At 41.4% G+C, this 13,341-nt stretch overlaps 1 protein-coding gene across 10 annotated transcripts in view; it reads right to left on the bottom strand.

Annotated features, from left to right (window-relative positions):
* MAP7D2 (MAP7 domain containing 2) overlaps window positions 1-13,341 on the bottom strand; it is a 51,571-nt gene that overhangs the window by 16,164 nt on the left and 22,066 nt on the right. For 2 of the 10 annotated variants that reach the window (XR_014155952.1, XM_081859070.1), the window contains exons 2-8: window positions 10,678-10,755; window positions 9,639-9,802; window positions 6,823-6,937; window positions 5,926-6,021; window positions 4,048-4,158; window positions 1,549-1,671; window positions 580-728 (exon numbers count right to left, since the gene is read on the bottom strand). Coding sequence is in view for 9 of the 10 variants with exons in the window: in XM_081859070.1 (XP_081715196.1) it covers window positions 580-728; window positions 1,549-1,671; window positions 4,048-4,158; window positions 5,926-6,021; window positions 6,823-6,937; window positions 9,639-9,802; window positions 10,678-10,755 (836 nt within the window). In the remaining variant the exon portion in view is untranslated. Of the gene's footprint in view, window positions 1-579; window positions 729-1,548; window positions 1,672-4,047; window positions 4,159-5,925; window positions 6,022-6,822; window positions 6,938-7,133; window positions 7,274-9,638; window positions 9,803-10,677; window positions 10,756-13,341 lie in introns of those variants that run through there. The other 8 variants (XM_081859072.1, XM_081859074.1, XM_081859075.1 and 5 more) reach the window with 8 other exon arrangements.

Below are 13,341 nucleotides of genomic sequence, written 5' to 3'. Positions count from 1 at the left end.
GCTGAAACAAACACAAAACAAATCCTCTAGCAGCAAGGGAAACTGTCAAAACCTACCCCAATTAAGCATTAGCATACTTTAGCTCTTACAAGCTAAACTATTTTTCTGCTGAGTTAGGATGCAAGAAAGCAAGTTCAAATTTCAAAACAAATTATTTGTAGTGATGCACTCAGATATTTTTTTTAATTTTTTTTTAAACACCTTTAAAAGCATTGAAGTCAGTGCTTTAAAAGGTACAATGCACTGACGGTTATATCCTTTTAAGTCGCAGATTCTTATAATCTAATTTAAAGTTTCAAAAAACTCTTCCCATCTGGGAAATATAATATCACACCAGACACACAGACTCCCTAAATACTTAACCCTTCAGCTCAACATAACAGAACTTAGTGCAAGCATCACTGCTTATGAATATCTAGAGAGCAGAGGAATGGTTGCAACAGAGTGGCTGGAAGCAGGAGAAACAGAGAGGCCATTTACTCTTTAAACATTGACCCAAAGAATACCCAACCATCTTATAAATATACTTAAAAAATAAAAAGAGCATCTATCTTGGGTCCGGCCAAGTTTAAAGCCCACCTGTGGCACTTCTGCTGCAGTTGCTCCTTTCATTGCATCGGATGTTGACGCAGATGCTGCCTTCTTTCTCTCCATACTTCGAGTGGGCGAGGGCTTGTAAGGAGATTTAAGAGGGCTAGCTGGCGCTACACGAGGACAGATATGGAATACTAAAGAGTTATAGTACAATAGCCAGAGCAATAGGGAACATAGACAAAGAAAGCGAGGGCGGAAAAAGGGGGGGGGGGAGGAACAGCAATCTTTATTAGAAACAGAAAAACACAAACTGTTCAAACACATTAATAAACCATATTTTCTCTCTTTATACAACCACCACACATTTACTGAAGTGCCTTCACTAAGCTTAAAAACTTTAGGCCATAGGAATAAATAGTTCTTCTATTGACAGGTTTTAAAGAGATGGCCACTCCTAACAGATTAAAATCTCTTGTTGAGAATTATTTGTGTTATCGGTCAATTTTTCATGACCACTTTAGATTCAGAAACATGTCTAAAGTAGTATCCTAAGGACTGGAGAAATCAGATCTAAAAGTGATACATGGTACAGATGTTACTAGTTTGATAACTAACTTTGAATCAGAGTACTGTAGTTCACTGGCTAGGAAATCATACTATCTTGTTTAGCGTTAGTAAAACTGCTTTTAAAGTCCTAGTATGTCATCTGAATGGATACTACTTAGACTCCTAGAAATTTGAGTTAAGCTTAATTATAAATCACTATTTAGACAATTTTTAAATTTGTTTTGTTATTTGCTTACTTTCTAGCCAACCGCAATGTTACATTCTTCAACATAATTGCTAAGGCAACCAAGCAATAAAGCTCCTGGATAGAACTCTGCAGCTTTCCTTGTTTTTGAAGGATTATTATTACATGTGGAATAAGATTAATAAATTACCAGGGGTGGGGGTGGGAATCTTGAATTATTTTTTTCTATGAGCCTAATACATTCCTTAAAACATTAGGTTTACCTGAATCACTGTATTGCTCAGAAAGCATTAATGTACTTCTGCTTCTGGCTAAAGAAGCTTGTGTGGGAGTCAATAGTCGAGAAATAATAAAGTTTTCCATAGGACTAAGGTGCATGCGATGAGCTGAAGAATGGAAACAAACGAAAAACATTAAGAAAAAAGCCACTTCAAAAAATTGCAAACAAACATAATGAATGGCCAAACGAAAATGAACGAAGGGGAAAAGAACAAATAACTGGGCATCTTGGAGAACTACAAATCCTGGGATTTAATTCTTCTTAGGAGGGTTTCGATTTTCAGGGTTTTAAGCCGAGTACCTTATGTGTTATTTGGTCTAACAAGCAGAATGGACATTAACGTATTAGCCTCCCTTATGATTTTCCACACTTCTTCATTAATATACGAGACACACTTGTGTCGAAGGGTATGGTATATTATATGCAATGATATTGTAGGTTAGATAATGCTAGAACTATTAATGAATGCCTTGATTTATGAAGTGCTGCACCAAGGCAGCAGTTTCAGAGCAACAAGTGCTAGAATATTAATTCTAAGCCATTCCTTCTAGTGTTGAAGTCAGCAATATTAGCACCCTGGCAGTTTGCCCTACTCCATGCTATACAGAGGGTTAAACTAGCCCCTTTTTGCCTGCTAACTAATAAGCTTCCGGGTCATAAGAGCTGTGGAGTCCAGGACAAATGTACACTGGCCATAATTAGCAGTTAAGAGAAAGATTTCCTAGCAAATGGGAGCACAATCAGATAGCTCTGCATTGAATGCCAGGCACAGGACTGGATGTTATACCCTATTTAGATCCATCGTTTCTACCATTATAGTGAAAACTGCTTAACAGGATCAGGTGGTAGGTAGGCTGTGATCCAAAGCACACATGAATGGAATTAAGTTCCACAGAAAATTAATAGAATACCATTGTTGCACCAAAAAAAGCACCAAAAAAATGTTTACAACTCCAGGCTCAAATAAAGTTTACAACAGAAAAAAGCAAAAACTTCCTGTAAGCAGTGAAAAATGAAGATGAGGGGGAATAACTATTCCCTTAAGAACTATTTTACAATGGTACCTCGGGTTACATACGCTTCAGGTTACAGACTCCGCTAACCCAGAAATAGTACCTCAGGTTAAGAACTTTGCTTCAGGATGAGAACAGAAATCGCGTCCCGGCGGCAGCAGCAGGAGGCCCCATTAGCTAAAGTGGTTGCTTCAGGTCAAGTACGGACCTCCAGAATGAATTAAGTATGTAACCAGAGGTACCACTGTACTGTAATTAAATATTTTCCTGTTGGGTATTATTGCTGACATGGCATGGATTGCCGAAGCCCAGTAAATCTACCCTCAGACGTAGGTTATATTCATCCATTCCACTATAGAGGCCTATTTCTCCCCCCACAAAACATGCCCAAGGAGCTCGCTCTTGCTTTCTTCTGTCTACAGCAGTCTCTCTCAGACTTCTTCAATATGGACCCTCTCTTCAAAACATGTCCCATTCTGTTCTGCCCTGCCCCAGCCTAGCACAATGAGCATGCACAGAGTTTTGCAGACTGGCTGCTGTGTGTAAGGATCTATGCACTAGTATATGAATCCCAACGCTGGCATTAGAAGACAAACAGAGCTGGGTTGCTCTGATCTCTAGTCTTAAAATAACACACAGGCAACCGTCATGAGAACAAAGCAGCTGCTCTTTTCCTACATGCAGCTAGCTCCACAAATACTGTGTGGATCAGTGAGATTCAAGAGGCACGGGACAACCCTTTCCTACAAGTTCCACAATTGCCTAGAAATCCTCCTGCGCATCCACTACGACGAGGTACTCCACATCCTCTGGCAGTGACCTGTCCTACAGCTTGAGTGCCACAGGTGTACAATGGAGGCCACCTATTAGCCATCCAAATTTTCCCCTAAGGGAAATACTTGTTTTTTGGCATATCTGGTAATGGAAAATGTCAAAATTAAAAATCAAACCACTAAGGTTGTAGGCTATACTAAGGTTACCAGACGTCTCTGTTTCCTGGGGACAGTCCCCGGATTTACAAATCAGTTCCCTAACAAAATCCATTCATTCCTACTGAAGTTGAAAAGTGTCCCTGGATTCATTGAAAAAAATCTGGTAACCTTAGGCTATACTCCTTAGAACTACTGAAATGGACGAGGTTTATGCTGAAGAGAGAGAGAAAAAAAAGCGGCTTTGATGCCTGTTTTAAAATTTAAAGTTCTTACCTAAGCAATACTGAAATGTCTGAAAACAGGACTCTTCGTTTTCTAAGGGAAAGTTTCCTTAATATACTTAACCAAAAAAAGAAAACTGAAGGGATTTCTGCACTGATTTCTGGTAAACATTACTGCCTTCAGAGGATTAACCAATTGAGAAAAGGAAGGGGCTGGGGGGCTGAGGATGGAGAAGAGAGAAAAAGAGAGATGCACTTTAAACACAAAAGGAGAGAGATCATTTCTGGTGCGACAATGAGCAGCATATTCACTTGCCTCTGTCAGGGGAACATGTTATTGTTGCTGTGGAGTGGGAGAGGCGCTTATTGATAGGCGACTCCATTTGCTTTGGCAGATTCATTGTAGAAGCTGAAAGTTTGTCACATGCTGCAGAGAGATGCATTGAAGACATTTATATTCATTCCACAGTGCCAAATGCTCCCACAGCTAACCTTTAATTTTGTTACTGTGGACCTTGTGAATGAATCAGCACAAAGAATAAAGCACATCTGATAAAATCCACAGGCTGGAGCTGCTCGCCCTGTCTGTCTGTGAGGTATAATTCAAGGCAGACTTTTGGCTTACAAACATTTCAATGTTACAGTATGGTGTAAGATTATCTTATAGTGACTGGAGGGGGGAATAGTACTAAAGAACAACAAAAATGAATGAAAATTAACTCTACTTTTATTTAAGCAACAGTGATGCGACAAACATATCCTGCTTTTTGCCTACGCCGTGTTGACGCTGGAAGACTTCCCACAATTTTCAAACAATTCAGAGCTCTAGAACAGTGTTGGGGAACCTGTGGCCCTCCAGTTAGGCTGCACTAAAACTCCCATCATCCTTGACCACTGATGGGACTAAAGGAAGGTCTGAAACTCTAGATGTTAAGAACATCCGGACACAGAAGTCAGAGGTTGGGCTCAAACCACCAAGCTTCTGGTTAACAGCCAGACACAATGACCCATAGGGCCACCTGACTAAGGAAGTCACAGAATCATACGAGTTTGTAGTGTTGGAAAGGACCCACAAGCGTCACCTAGTCCAACCCCCTGCAATGCAGGAATATTTTGCCCAATGTGGGGCTTGGACCCATGACCCTGAGATTAAGAGCTGCATGGGGGGTGGTCTGCAATTGTGTTATGTGCAACTAGGTGCACACCTGTAGAACTTGGGAGAAGGCAGTGGATTGCACTCCCCTTGCTTACTTCTGCTTGGTCAAATGTACTGTGCAGGAGAGGGTCGTGTTGCTTCACTGTCACATTGCACTGCCCTATCCCTTCTACCTAGTGGAAACAGACCAATGATAGGGATGAAGCTACCCCCTTCTGCTAAGTTGGTTGGTTCTCCTTCCCTTCCATTCCATGACAATGCCCCCTGCACTTCACTATAGGAGGGCCAGGAGAACCCCCAGAACAGTCTTATAGGACTTAATTCAAAATAAGGGTTCAAATAACGATCCATTCTATTATTAGCTGATAGGTGCATGGCTCCTAAAGGTAACTGGGAATTAATTCTACTTGTTCATATTGTAACTTGTTCATTGTAACTGAAATGTTTTAAACTAGTCCTGTCCCCACCTAGAGAAGCTATTCAAAAGGCACACAGTACACATGACACATGTATGTCCCACACTAGGGAAAAACGGAAATGAACTTGAAAACATCTAGTAGGAACAGGATTCAAATCACCATTATGACGTTGGAATGCCAAGCATGCATTGCTTCGTTTATAACAAAACAACAACAACCAGACAGTGAAGTTCATGGGTGCAATCCACCAAGCCCTTTTGCCACAAAGCCTCCATTGCAACAGCATTTGTGTTGCACAAACTCTAAGCCAGGGGAGGGGAACCTGTAGCCCTCCAAATGTTGCAGGACTCCAACTCCCACCAGCCCTAGCCAGAACAGCCAATGGTAAGGGATGATGGAACTTGTAGTCCGCGACATCTACATGGCCACAGGTTCCCCTCCCCGAAGAAATGGCAGCAGTGACGCTTGGGGGAACTGAATCCAGAATTTCTGGTAACAATGCTGTCAAGGATCGAACTGAAACAACAGAGAACACACAGGAAGTTAGGGGGGAGGACAAAATTGGTGGATGTGTTAAAAGTGATAAACGACACTATGGCACTGTGAGACTCTCAAATACCATTGGCGGAATCAGCAGCAGCAGTTGAGGCCACAGAGTCTGGAAGGAGGGTGTTGGCAGCTAAACCTAGAGGGGGTGGGGTATTTTCTGATTCACCTACACAACAACAGAAAAAATCAGAGCAAAGAGGTGATAGATCACATCAATAACATTAAAATCCCAAACAATACAGGAGGTATTTTAATAAGCCTGTTTCTGGAAATGTTAAGAGATTATCCTTCTCCTTTTTCTGTACTGCCTTGTGGGGGGGGGGGGAGGAATCATACTAAAGTCTTCAGCTTAAACAGGGATGCTTATACTTTTTGGGCAGCTGTATTATCACTTGGGAGATATTTCACATGAACAAAACCTATTGGGAAAAGCTGGTGAATTCACAACAAATTTAAATGATTTCTGAACAACATAAAAGCTAATACATGGTTGGTGGTTAAAAAAAAGGAAGCTTGCTTTGAAACGGAACCGAAAAGAGAGCAGCTAGAGAAAAAGGGTAAAGAGAACAATTCATTTCCAGCAGTAAATACTGCACAATCATGGAGAAGTCTCCCCTGAGATTTTAGGAGTGCCTGAGCTAAAAATAAATTGCGTTCTGCAATGTCACACAGAGCCTATAGCCACTGACAATGCAGTGGTTTATTTTCCATGGTGTCTTAATTCCCCCTAACCCACGCCCGGTATATAATCTGCGTAGAGAAACTTCAGCGTTGGCCCATTTCCAAGAAGATACCAGGGCATGAAATACAGCAAGCAGTCTCAAAATCCTTTTTTAAATGATGCACCTCGACAACCTCTCCCGCACACATCACAGTCTACTGTCACAACAGATTTTGCAGCTTTCTTTTTTTAATCCCGAGCCTTTGCAGTTTGGAATCTGCAATGCAGCCAGGCTGCTTCACTCACCATCTCTGTCGCCTGAGCCTGCAGCCAGTGCTCCTCCCCACGACCATCTCTTCTGTTTCTGCTCCAGCTGCTGACTTCTTTCCATGGATCTCCGCATCATAGCCTCTAATCGTTCCTAAGCAATTATTGCAGAAAGCAACAACAACTGAATCCAGGTCTGACTTTCTTAAAGAGCCCTTGTCACAGGGAGAGGGGGGGAGAAAAAGACTCAATCTTTATTCCAGCTATACATACAAGCAGTGCTCAAAATGGTCCTTTTACCAATACTGTAAAGAGAAGTGAGGAAATAAGGCACTGGCATGTCCACTCACCTCAAAATATATGTATCCTTTGTCTGCAGTCACTACTGAGGTCAGTACAGAGGCTGAAGTTAGCAACACAAGTTACATCACCTCCAAGCATCTGCTCCTGCTGGCAAGATTGCTGCTGTGGCTCTGTCTGGGCTTAATTTGTTTAAGAATAATGCATGAGAAAGCATTAACTCTGTCATCTCAGCAGAGCTATGTCTTCTGCCTCAGTGGTGAGTTGCTGCAATGATTCCTTCCAATCACACAGAAACCTTCCTTTAATGTATGCAATCACCAGTTTGGTGGCGTTTTATTTTTATTTTTTTCAAAAAAAGCAACAACAACCTGAAAACCTGCTAAGCAGCTTAAGAATTAATGTTTTTTATTTACTATAGCTAGGTGTTTTCATTATTTTTTCCATTAGCTAAAATCGTATCAAGTTTTTTTATGGGTGGGGGAAAGAAAAGAAACTCAATTTTTCTCCCCTCATAATTTCTTCTTCCAAGGGTGATCCCTATAAATTGTCTTCCCATCCCCCACTCCACCCCCCTGACCTGCTTCCCAAGTAACATTCCTTTGTCACACAGCAGATGGCAACCCTGGAATATGATACTGAACTCTCAGACCTGGCTTTTATATTCCATGGGTAGTATTTGTTTATCCTTGTCCAACGGAAGTGTTGCATTTGGAACAGGGAAACAATCATTCAAATCTTTGCTGAGTCACAAAGCTCACAGTCACAATCTCTCTGGATAATATACCTTACAGGATTGTTTTGAGGATAAAATAGAGTGACTTGACAGGAGGAAGGGCAAAATAAAAATACAGTAAATTCTCACATGGTAAATGAATTCTACATTTCACCGATATGGGATGGAGAGTAAGTGATTCAAGCATCCAGCCAGTGCATATGGTATAGTCCCCTTCATGGACCCATAAAACCCAAGACTGCAATGAGAGGGACAGCTTGTTTTAAGAGCACTGCACATGGCAAACCTATTCATCACAGAGAAGTGTTTTATCACTAACTGGTTAGCTTTCTACATGTAGGGTGAACACTAACATCAGGTGGCTTTATAACAAACGATACTTCTACTGGCAAGGTGAAGTTGTCAGTTTGCTTAGAAAGGCTTTGAGACTTTCAAGGAATAACGTAGATCCACTTCTGGGAACTGAACTAGTGATCTGTGGGTTCTTACCAATAACTTACACATCAACTGCAAAGCTGGTAAACAATGACTTGTACTTTGTTACTTTTGTACAAAACCTAGCACATATTAGGCATGGGCCTGAATAATAAATCCTCATGATAAAGGACAAAAGGGTCACTTATCAATATGCTGTCCAGGTTAAGCCTTTTGTGACCTAGAGAAACTGGTAGTCATTTAGGATGTTCATAAGCCAAACCCAAAGACTAAACTGCACCTCAAAGGCCAAGCACTTATTGGTTCAGAAGGTAACCCAGTCAACTCTCACTATTACCAAAAAACTGCATCAAGGAGGAAGAGCCATAGCATGCTTTTCTAAAAAACTCAAAAATGACTTGTTCCCCCCCGCCGCCTTCTCAATGCATCAATGTTCACAGAAACAGCTCTAGACAACCAACCTTAACCTACAATTTTGGGAGTCAAAGGAAAGATGGCAGAGGTTCAACTTCCCACTGCTCCCAAGTTAGAGCAATCATGCACCATGAACTCAAGTCTCTCCAGGCCCCTACTGTGCCCATGCAGTCATTGATCCATTATTATCCAGAGCAACAACTCCTATGCCCATCTCTCAGTGACACCCAACTTCCAGATCTAGACATGCTGCAGCAGCTTGCCTACCTACACCTCGTTCCTGCCTGTCACATTTGGTACCCTGTGTCACAGAGGCCTGTCTAGCATCTTAATGGCACCAGACAGTTTACTGTCACTTGGTGGCATCTCTCTGCACACCACTCTTCAGCAAAAAGAGCCACAGCTATTCTAAAAAAACACACCTCATACTTGCAGCTGAATTGCTAGCTGGTTCTTACTACTGATCTCTACATCTACAGCTTGGCCTTCTGTTCCTCAGCATCTTCCTTTTGTTAACCCATACACACTTGCCTCTATGTGAGTCCTATGGACATGCATCTATCTGCAATCCAGGAAGCAATGGATTGACTTTGTTGGTATGCTTGCACTGCACTAACCTCACTTCCACCTCCTCCTCTACCTGTCGGTAAGTAGCTGTGAAGCAGCCGATTAAAGGTCAGGTCAGCACCCTACCCCACCAAGCTGCCCACTACTGAGAGAGGTGTGTGTATGAGTGTGTGACTGCTTGTAAGCACGTATGTGTACAAAAAGAGCAAGAGAGGGAAAGAGGGTTGGGGAACATGTATTTGTGACAAGGGGTGGCACAGGTGAATATTTTTTTTCCATTTTGATGAGGTATTTTGTTTTGCCCCACCTCCTATAGTAATGTGGCTCCCAGAAGGTTGGGCATGCTCCAAACCAGCTGAAACAGGTCCCCACCTCCAGTACAGGATGCTAAAGCACTGCGTACCTCTTCTTCTCTGAGCTTCTGTCTTCTCTTTTCTTCAACAGCCGCCCTTTTCTGCTCCTCCCTCTGCCTCTGCTCCTCCAGCTTCCTCCATCGTTCTTCTATTTGCTTTTCATACTGAAGCTTTGCTCTCCTTTCTTTTTCCAAGATTTGCTGTTCCCTGGCAGCTTCAATAAAGAGAGAAATTCTCCTATTCTGATGTAGAATACAAATCTATGAAGTGCCATACATATTGAAAGAGAATGACGCAGCAGACAAAAAAAAAAAGAAAAAAAAAAAAGGAAGTCTTGGTCCACTAGCGTGGCTTAGGTTTTTTTAAAGTGCAAATGTACATTCTCTGTCTCTCTCACACACTAAAGCAATCAAATGGTTCAACTTTTCTAAATCGTTAAGTGGAAAATTCAGTAACAATTGATAACCTTGGACATAAATGAAAGTAAAGCTTTCCTCAAACACGTAAGCAGCTAACTGGAGAAGTCCACCACCCTACATGGGCTGAAACATGTAGCACCAAGTCCAAAGAGGCCGGAAATAATAAAACCAGATCTATACTTCCCCTTCTGCTCCTGCATTGCTGCTGCTTACTTCCCATGTGCTGGTACCCCAATTGCCACTACAGCCATTGGCATGAGCCCTCATGCTTCACAAATATTAGAGCTGATACCACCAACAGACTGGAAGGTGAGAGGCTGAGGTTGGGGGGGGTGAATGTTGTGTGGAAGAGTACCTAAGAACTTTTGTTCTTGCCAAGAACCTTCCCAAGCCAAACTATCCTAAATAGCCTGGCCTAGCAGGGCACAGCCAGAGGAGGAGGTCTATGCAGTTGATGCTTAGCAGTCCCTGTTTTATTTTTTCAAAAAATAAATGCCTCTGGTTCTAAACTGAGAAAACAGGCCAGAGCCATTGTCAGTGCAGGAAAGACTAGTGAACATGCCCCCAACCTCTGGAAAATTAGGCTTAAAGCCTGTCACCTAGATCCTCAAGGATGCCTTCCCAGAGTGGGCTGTCCAGCTACATCCAAGGAAGAAAAGTGTCAACTTACCAAGATACTTTTCCCTTTCTTCTCTTCTTTCCCTGGCTAGTCTTTGTCTTTCATCAGTTTTCAGAAACCCATCTACAGCTAATAAACATCAAAAGAGGAAAAACCCATTTTAGCAAAATCACAGCAAGTACCTAAAAACTAGTTAAATACTTAATTTTTTTTATCTTGTTTTTATAAGGATTCCAACTGTCACATTTTTGCAAAATATTTTTGCTAAAATTTAACAACACAAGAGTAGCCTAATCAGTATTTACAGGACAAACCACTCAGCAAAAAAATCAAACACACTTAGTGTTACAATTTTTGTCTAGTTTCACTTATCTCCTGTAAGGTCTGTTTTAGAATAGCATCATATAAAGCAGGGGTCAGCAAACCTTTTCAGCAGGGGGCCGGTCCACTGTCTCTCAGACCTTGTGGGGGGCCAGACTATATTTTTTGGGGGGGATGAACGAATTCCTATGCCCCACAAATAACCCAGAGATGCATTTTAAATAAAAGCACACATTCTACTCATGTAAAAACACGCTGATTCCCGGACCGTCCGCGGGTCGGATTTAGAAGGTGATTGGGCCGGATCTGGCCCCGGGTCTTAGTTTGCCCACCCATGATATAAAGCATGTTACAGTCATCCAACCTAGATATTACGTGTATAAAGATGCAGAACACATTAAAAACCCCACCTTTCAGTCGGAAGACTCTGAAAGCAACTATCATTAAAGCTTCCAACCTCTTGCCTGAGGGCAATATGTTTGTGTGTGTAGCAATACCAAACAGGATGAGATCAACACTGGTTTGCTAATCTTTATAATAAAGTTCAAGTACATATTGCTTAGCAATGATACCTACACACCTGAAAATATCTTTCCAATTGTGGTTAGATCCTCCACACGTTTTCCAGACTGTAAAGTGCATTCGATTTTCTTCACAGCCTAGCAGTCTTCTTTGAAAAGACCAAGAGTCTTATGTGCAGACATTTCATTTAATGCATTTTGTTCAACACTTGTATGTTTGTGTCTGTTATCTGCACTGCTTTCTGATTTTAATGCTGAATTTACTATTTGTGGTCTTACACTTTTCCCTCCGATCAAAGAGCATTTGAATTAAACAATCTACACTACTAAAAATATTTGTACTTGTCCTTCCCATTCCTCTCATTCTTTAAGGACAAGGTATAAAAAATTTCTTAACATACAGCATCCATTGAAAGGAAATACAGCTCTCTCCCTTATGCACATTCTTTTTCAGCCACCTCATTTTTTTTAATCAACATGAATCGCATCTTGGCAATTAATTGTAATTTTTCTGTAACTGAACATTACTTTACATGAGCAAACAGCAATGTGTTATTGCTTTACCAACAGCCCAAATCTTACACTTGTCTGCTCAGATGTAAATCCCACTAAATTTAATGGGGGTTACTGTTACGTAACAGCATACAGGACTGCAGCCAAGTCACCAAGTTAAGGGTTCAATTTCAGTGTGCCTAGTTTACTCAGCATAATAAACACAGTCAACATGATAACTCAGAAAGCAACTATAAAACTCAGAAAGCAACTATATAACTCAGCATAATAAACACAGTCAACGCATCATCAGAGATCTACAACCTCTCCTGGACAATGACAGTTCTCTTTCTCAAGCTCTGGGAGGAAGACCTTTCATTGCCTACAGACAGCCTCCCAATCTTAAACAACTCCTAACCCACAATAATACTACAACCAGACTTAACACGGACACTGGCACCAGAGCCTGCAATAAACCCAGATGCCAACTTTGCTGCCACATACACCCGGACAACACCATTACTGGCCCCAACAACATCACACATACCATCTCGGGACTATTTAATTGCTCATCGTCTAACATTGTGTATGCCATCAAATGCCAACAGTGTCCTTCAGCTCTCTATATTGGACAAACAGGCCAAACCTTACACCAAAGAATAAACGGACATAAATCTGACATCAGGAATCACAAGACAGAGAAACCAGTAGGAGAACACTTCAATCTCCCAGGACATTCTATACAAGATCTCAAAGTAGCTGTTCTATTACAAAGGAATTTCAGAAATAGACTGGAAAGAGAAGCTGCTGAATTGCAACTTATTACCAAACTTAAAACCATGGAGAGACCTGGTCTGAACAAAGACATTGGATTCTTATCTCATTATACATGACAAAGCCATTTTTCACCTTCTCACCCCTTGCTTTTTCCTGTAAGACCCATTGCAGTCGTTAAGAGTAGTCAACAGGCTCATCACAGCTATCTGCCAATCACCCATTCCCACCACCCTCCTGAGTAATACCCCTCCCCACCTTCTCACTATATAGAAGGGTCTGGTGACTTCTGTTTCAGTGTATCTGAAGAAGTGTGCATGCACACGAAAGCTCATACCAAGAACTAACTTAGTTGGTCTTTAAGGTGCTACTGGAAGGATTTTTTTTATTTTGACTATGGCAGACCAACACGGCTACCTATCTGTAACAGTCAACATGAATGACTTAAAAATTCTGGAGTCTAGTTACATGATACAATGGATCAAATAGGAAAAGATTAAAAGCTTGGACATTTCTTCCTCCAAAATTCCAAAGCCCACTAAGATACTATTACCTTACTATGTGTTTTGTTTTTAATTGTTATGGGACTTTAATTTCTCGTAAGCAA

The sequence above is a fragment of the Podarcis erhardii genome (assembly GCF_964252035.2).
Source record: "Podarcis erhardii genome assembly, chromosome: 4".
NCBI lineage: Eukaryota > Metazoa > Chordata > Lepidosauria > Squamata > Lacertidae > Podarcis > Podarcis erhardii.
This window is presented reverse-complemented; position numbering and strand designations above follow the sequence as displayed.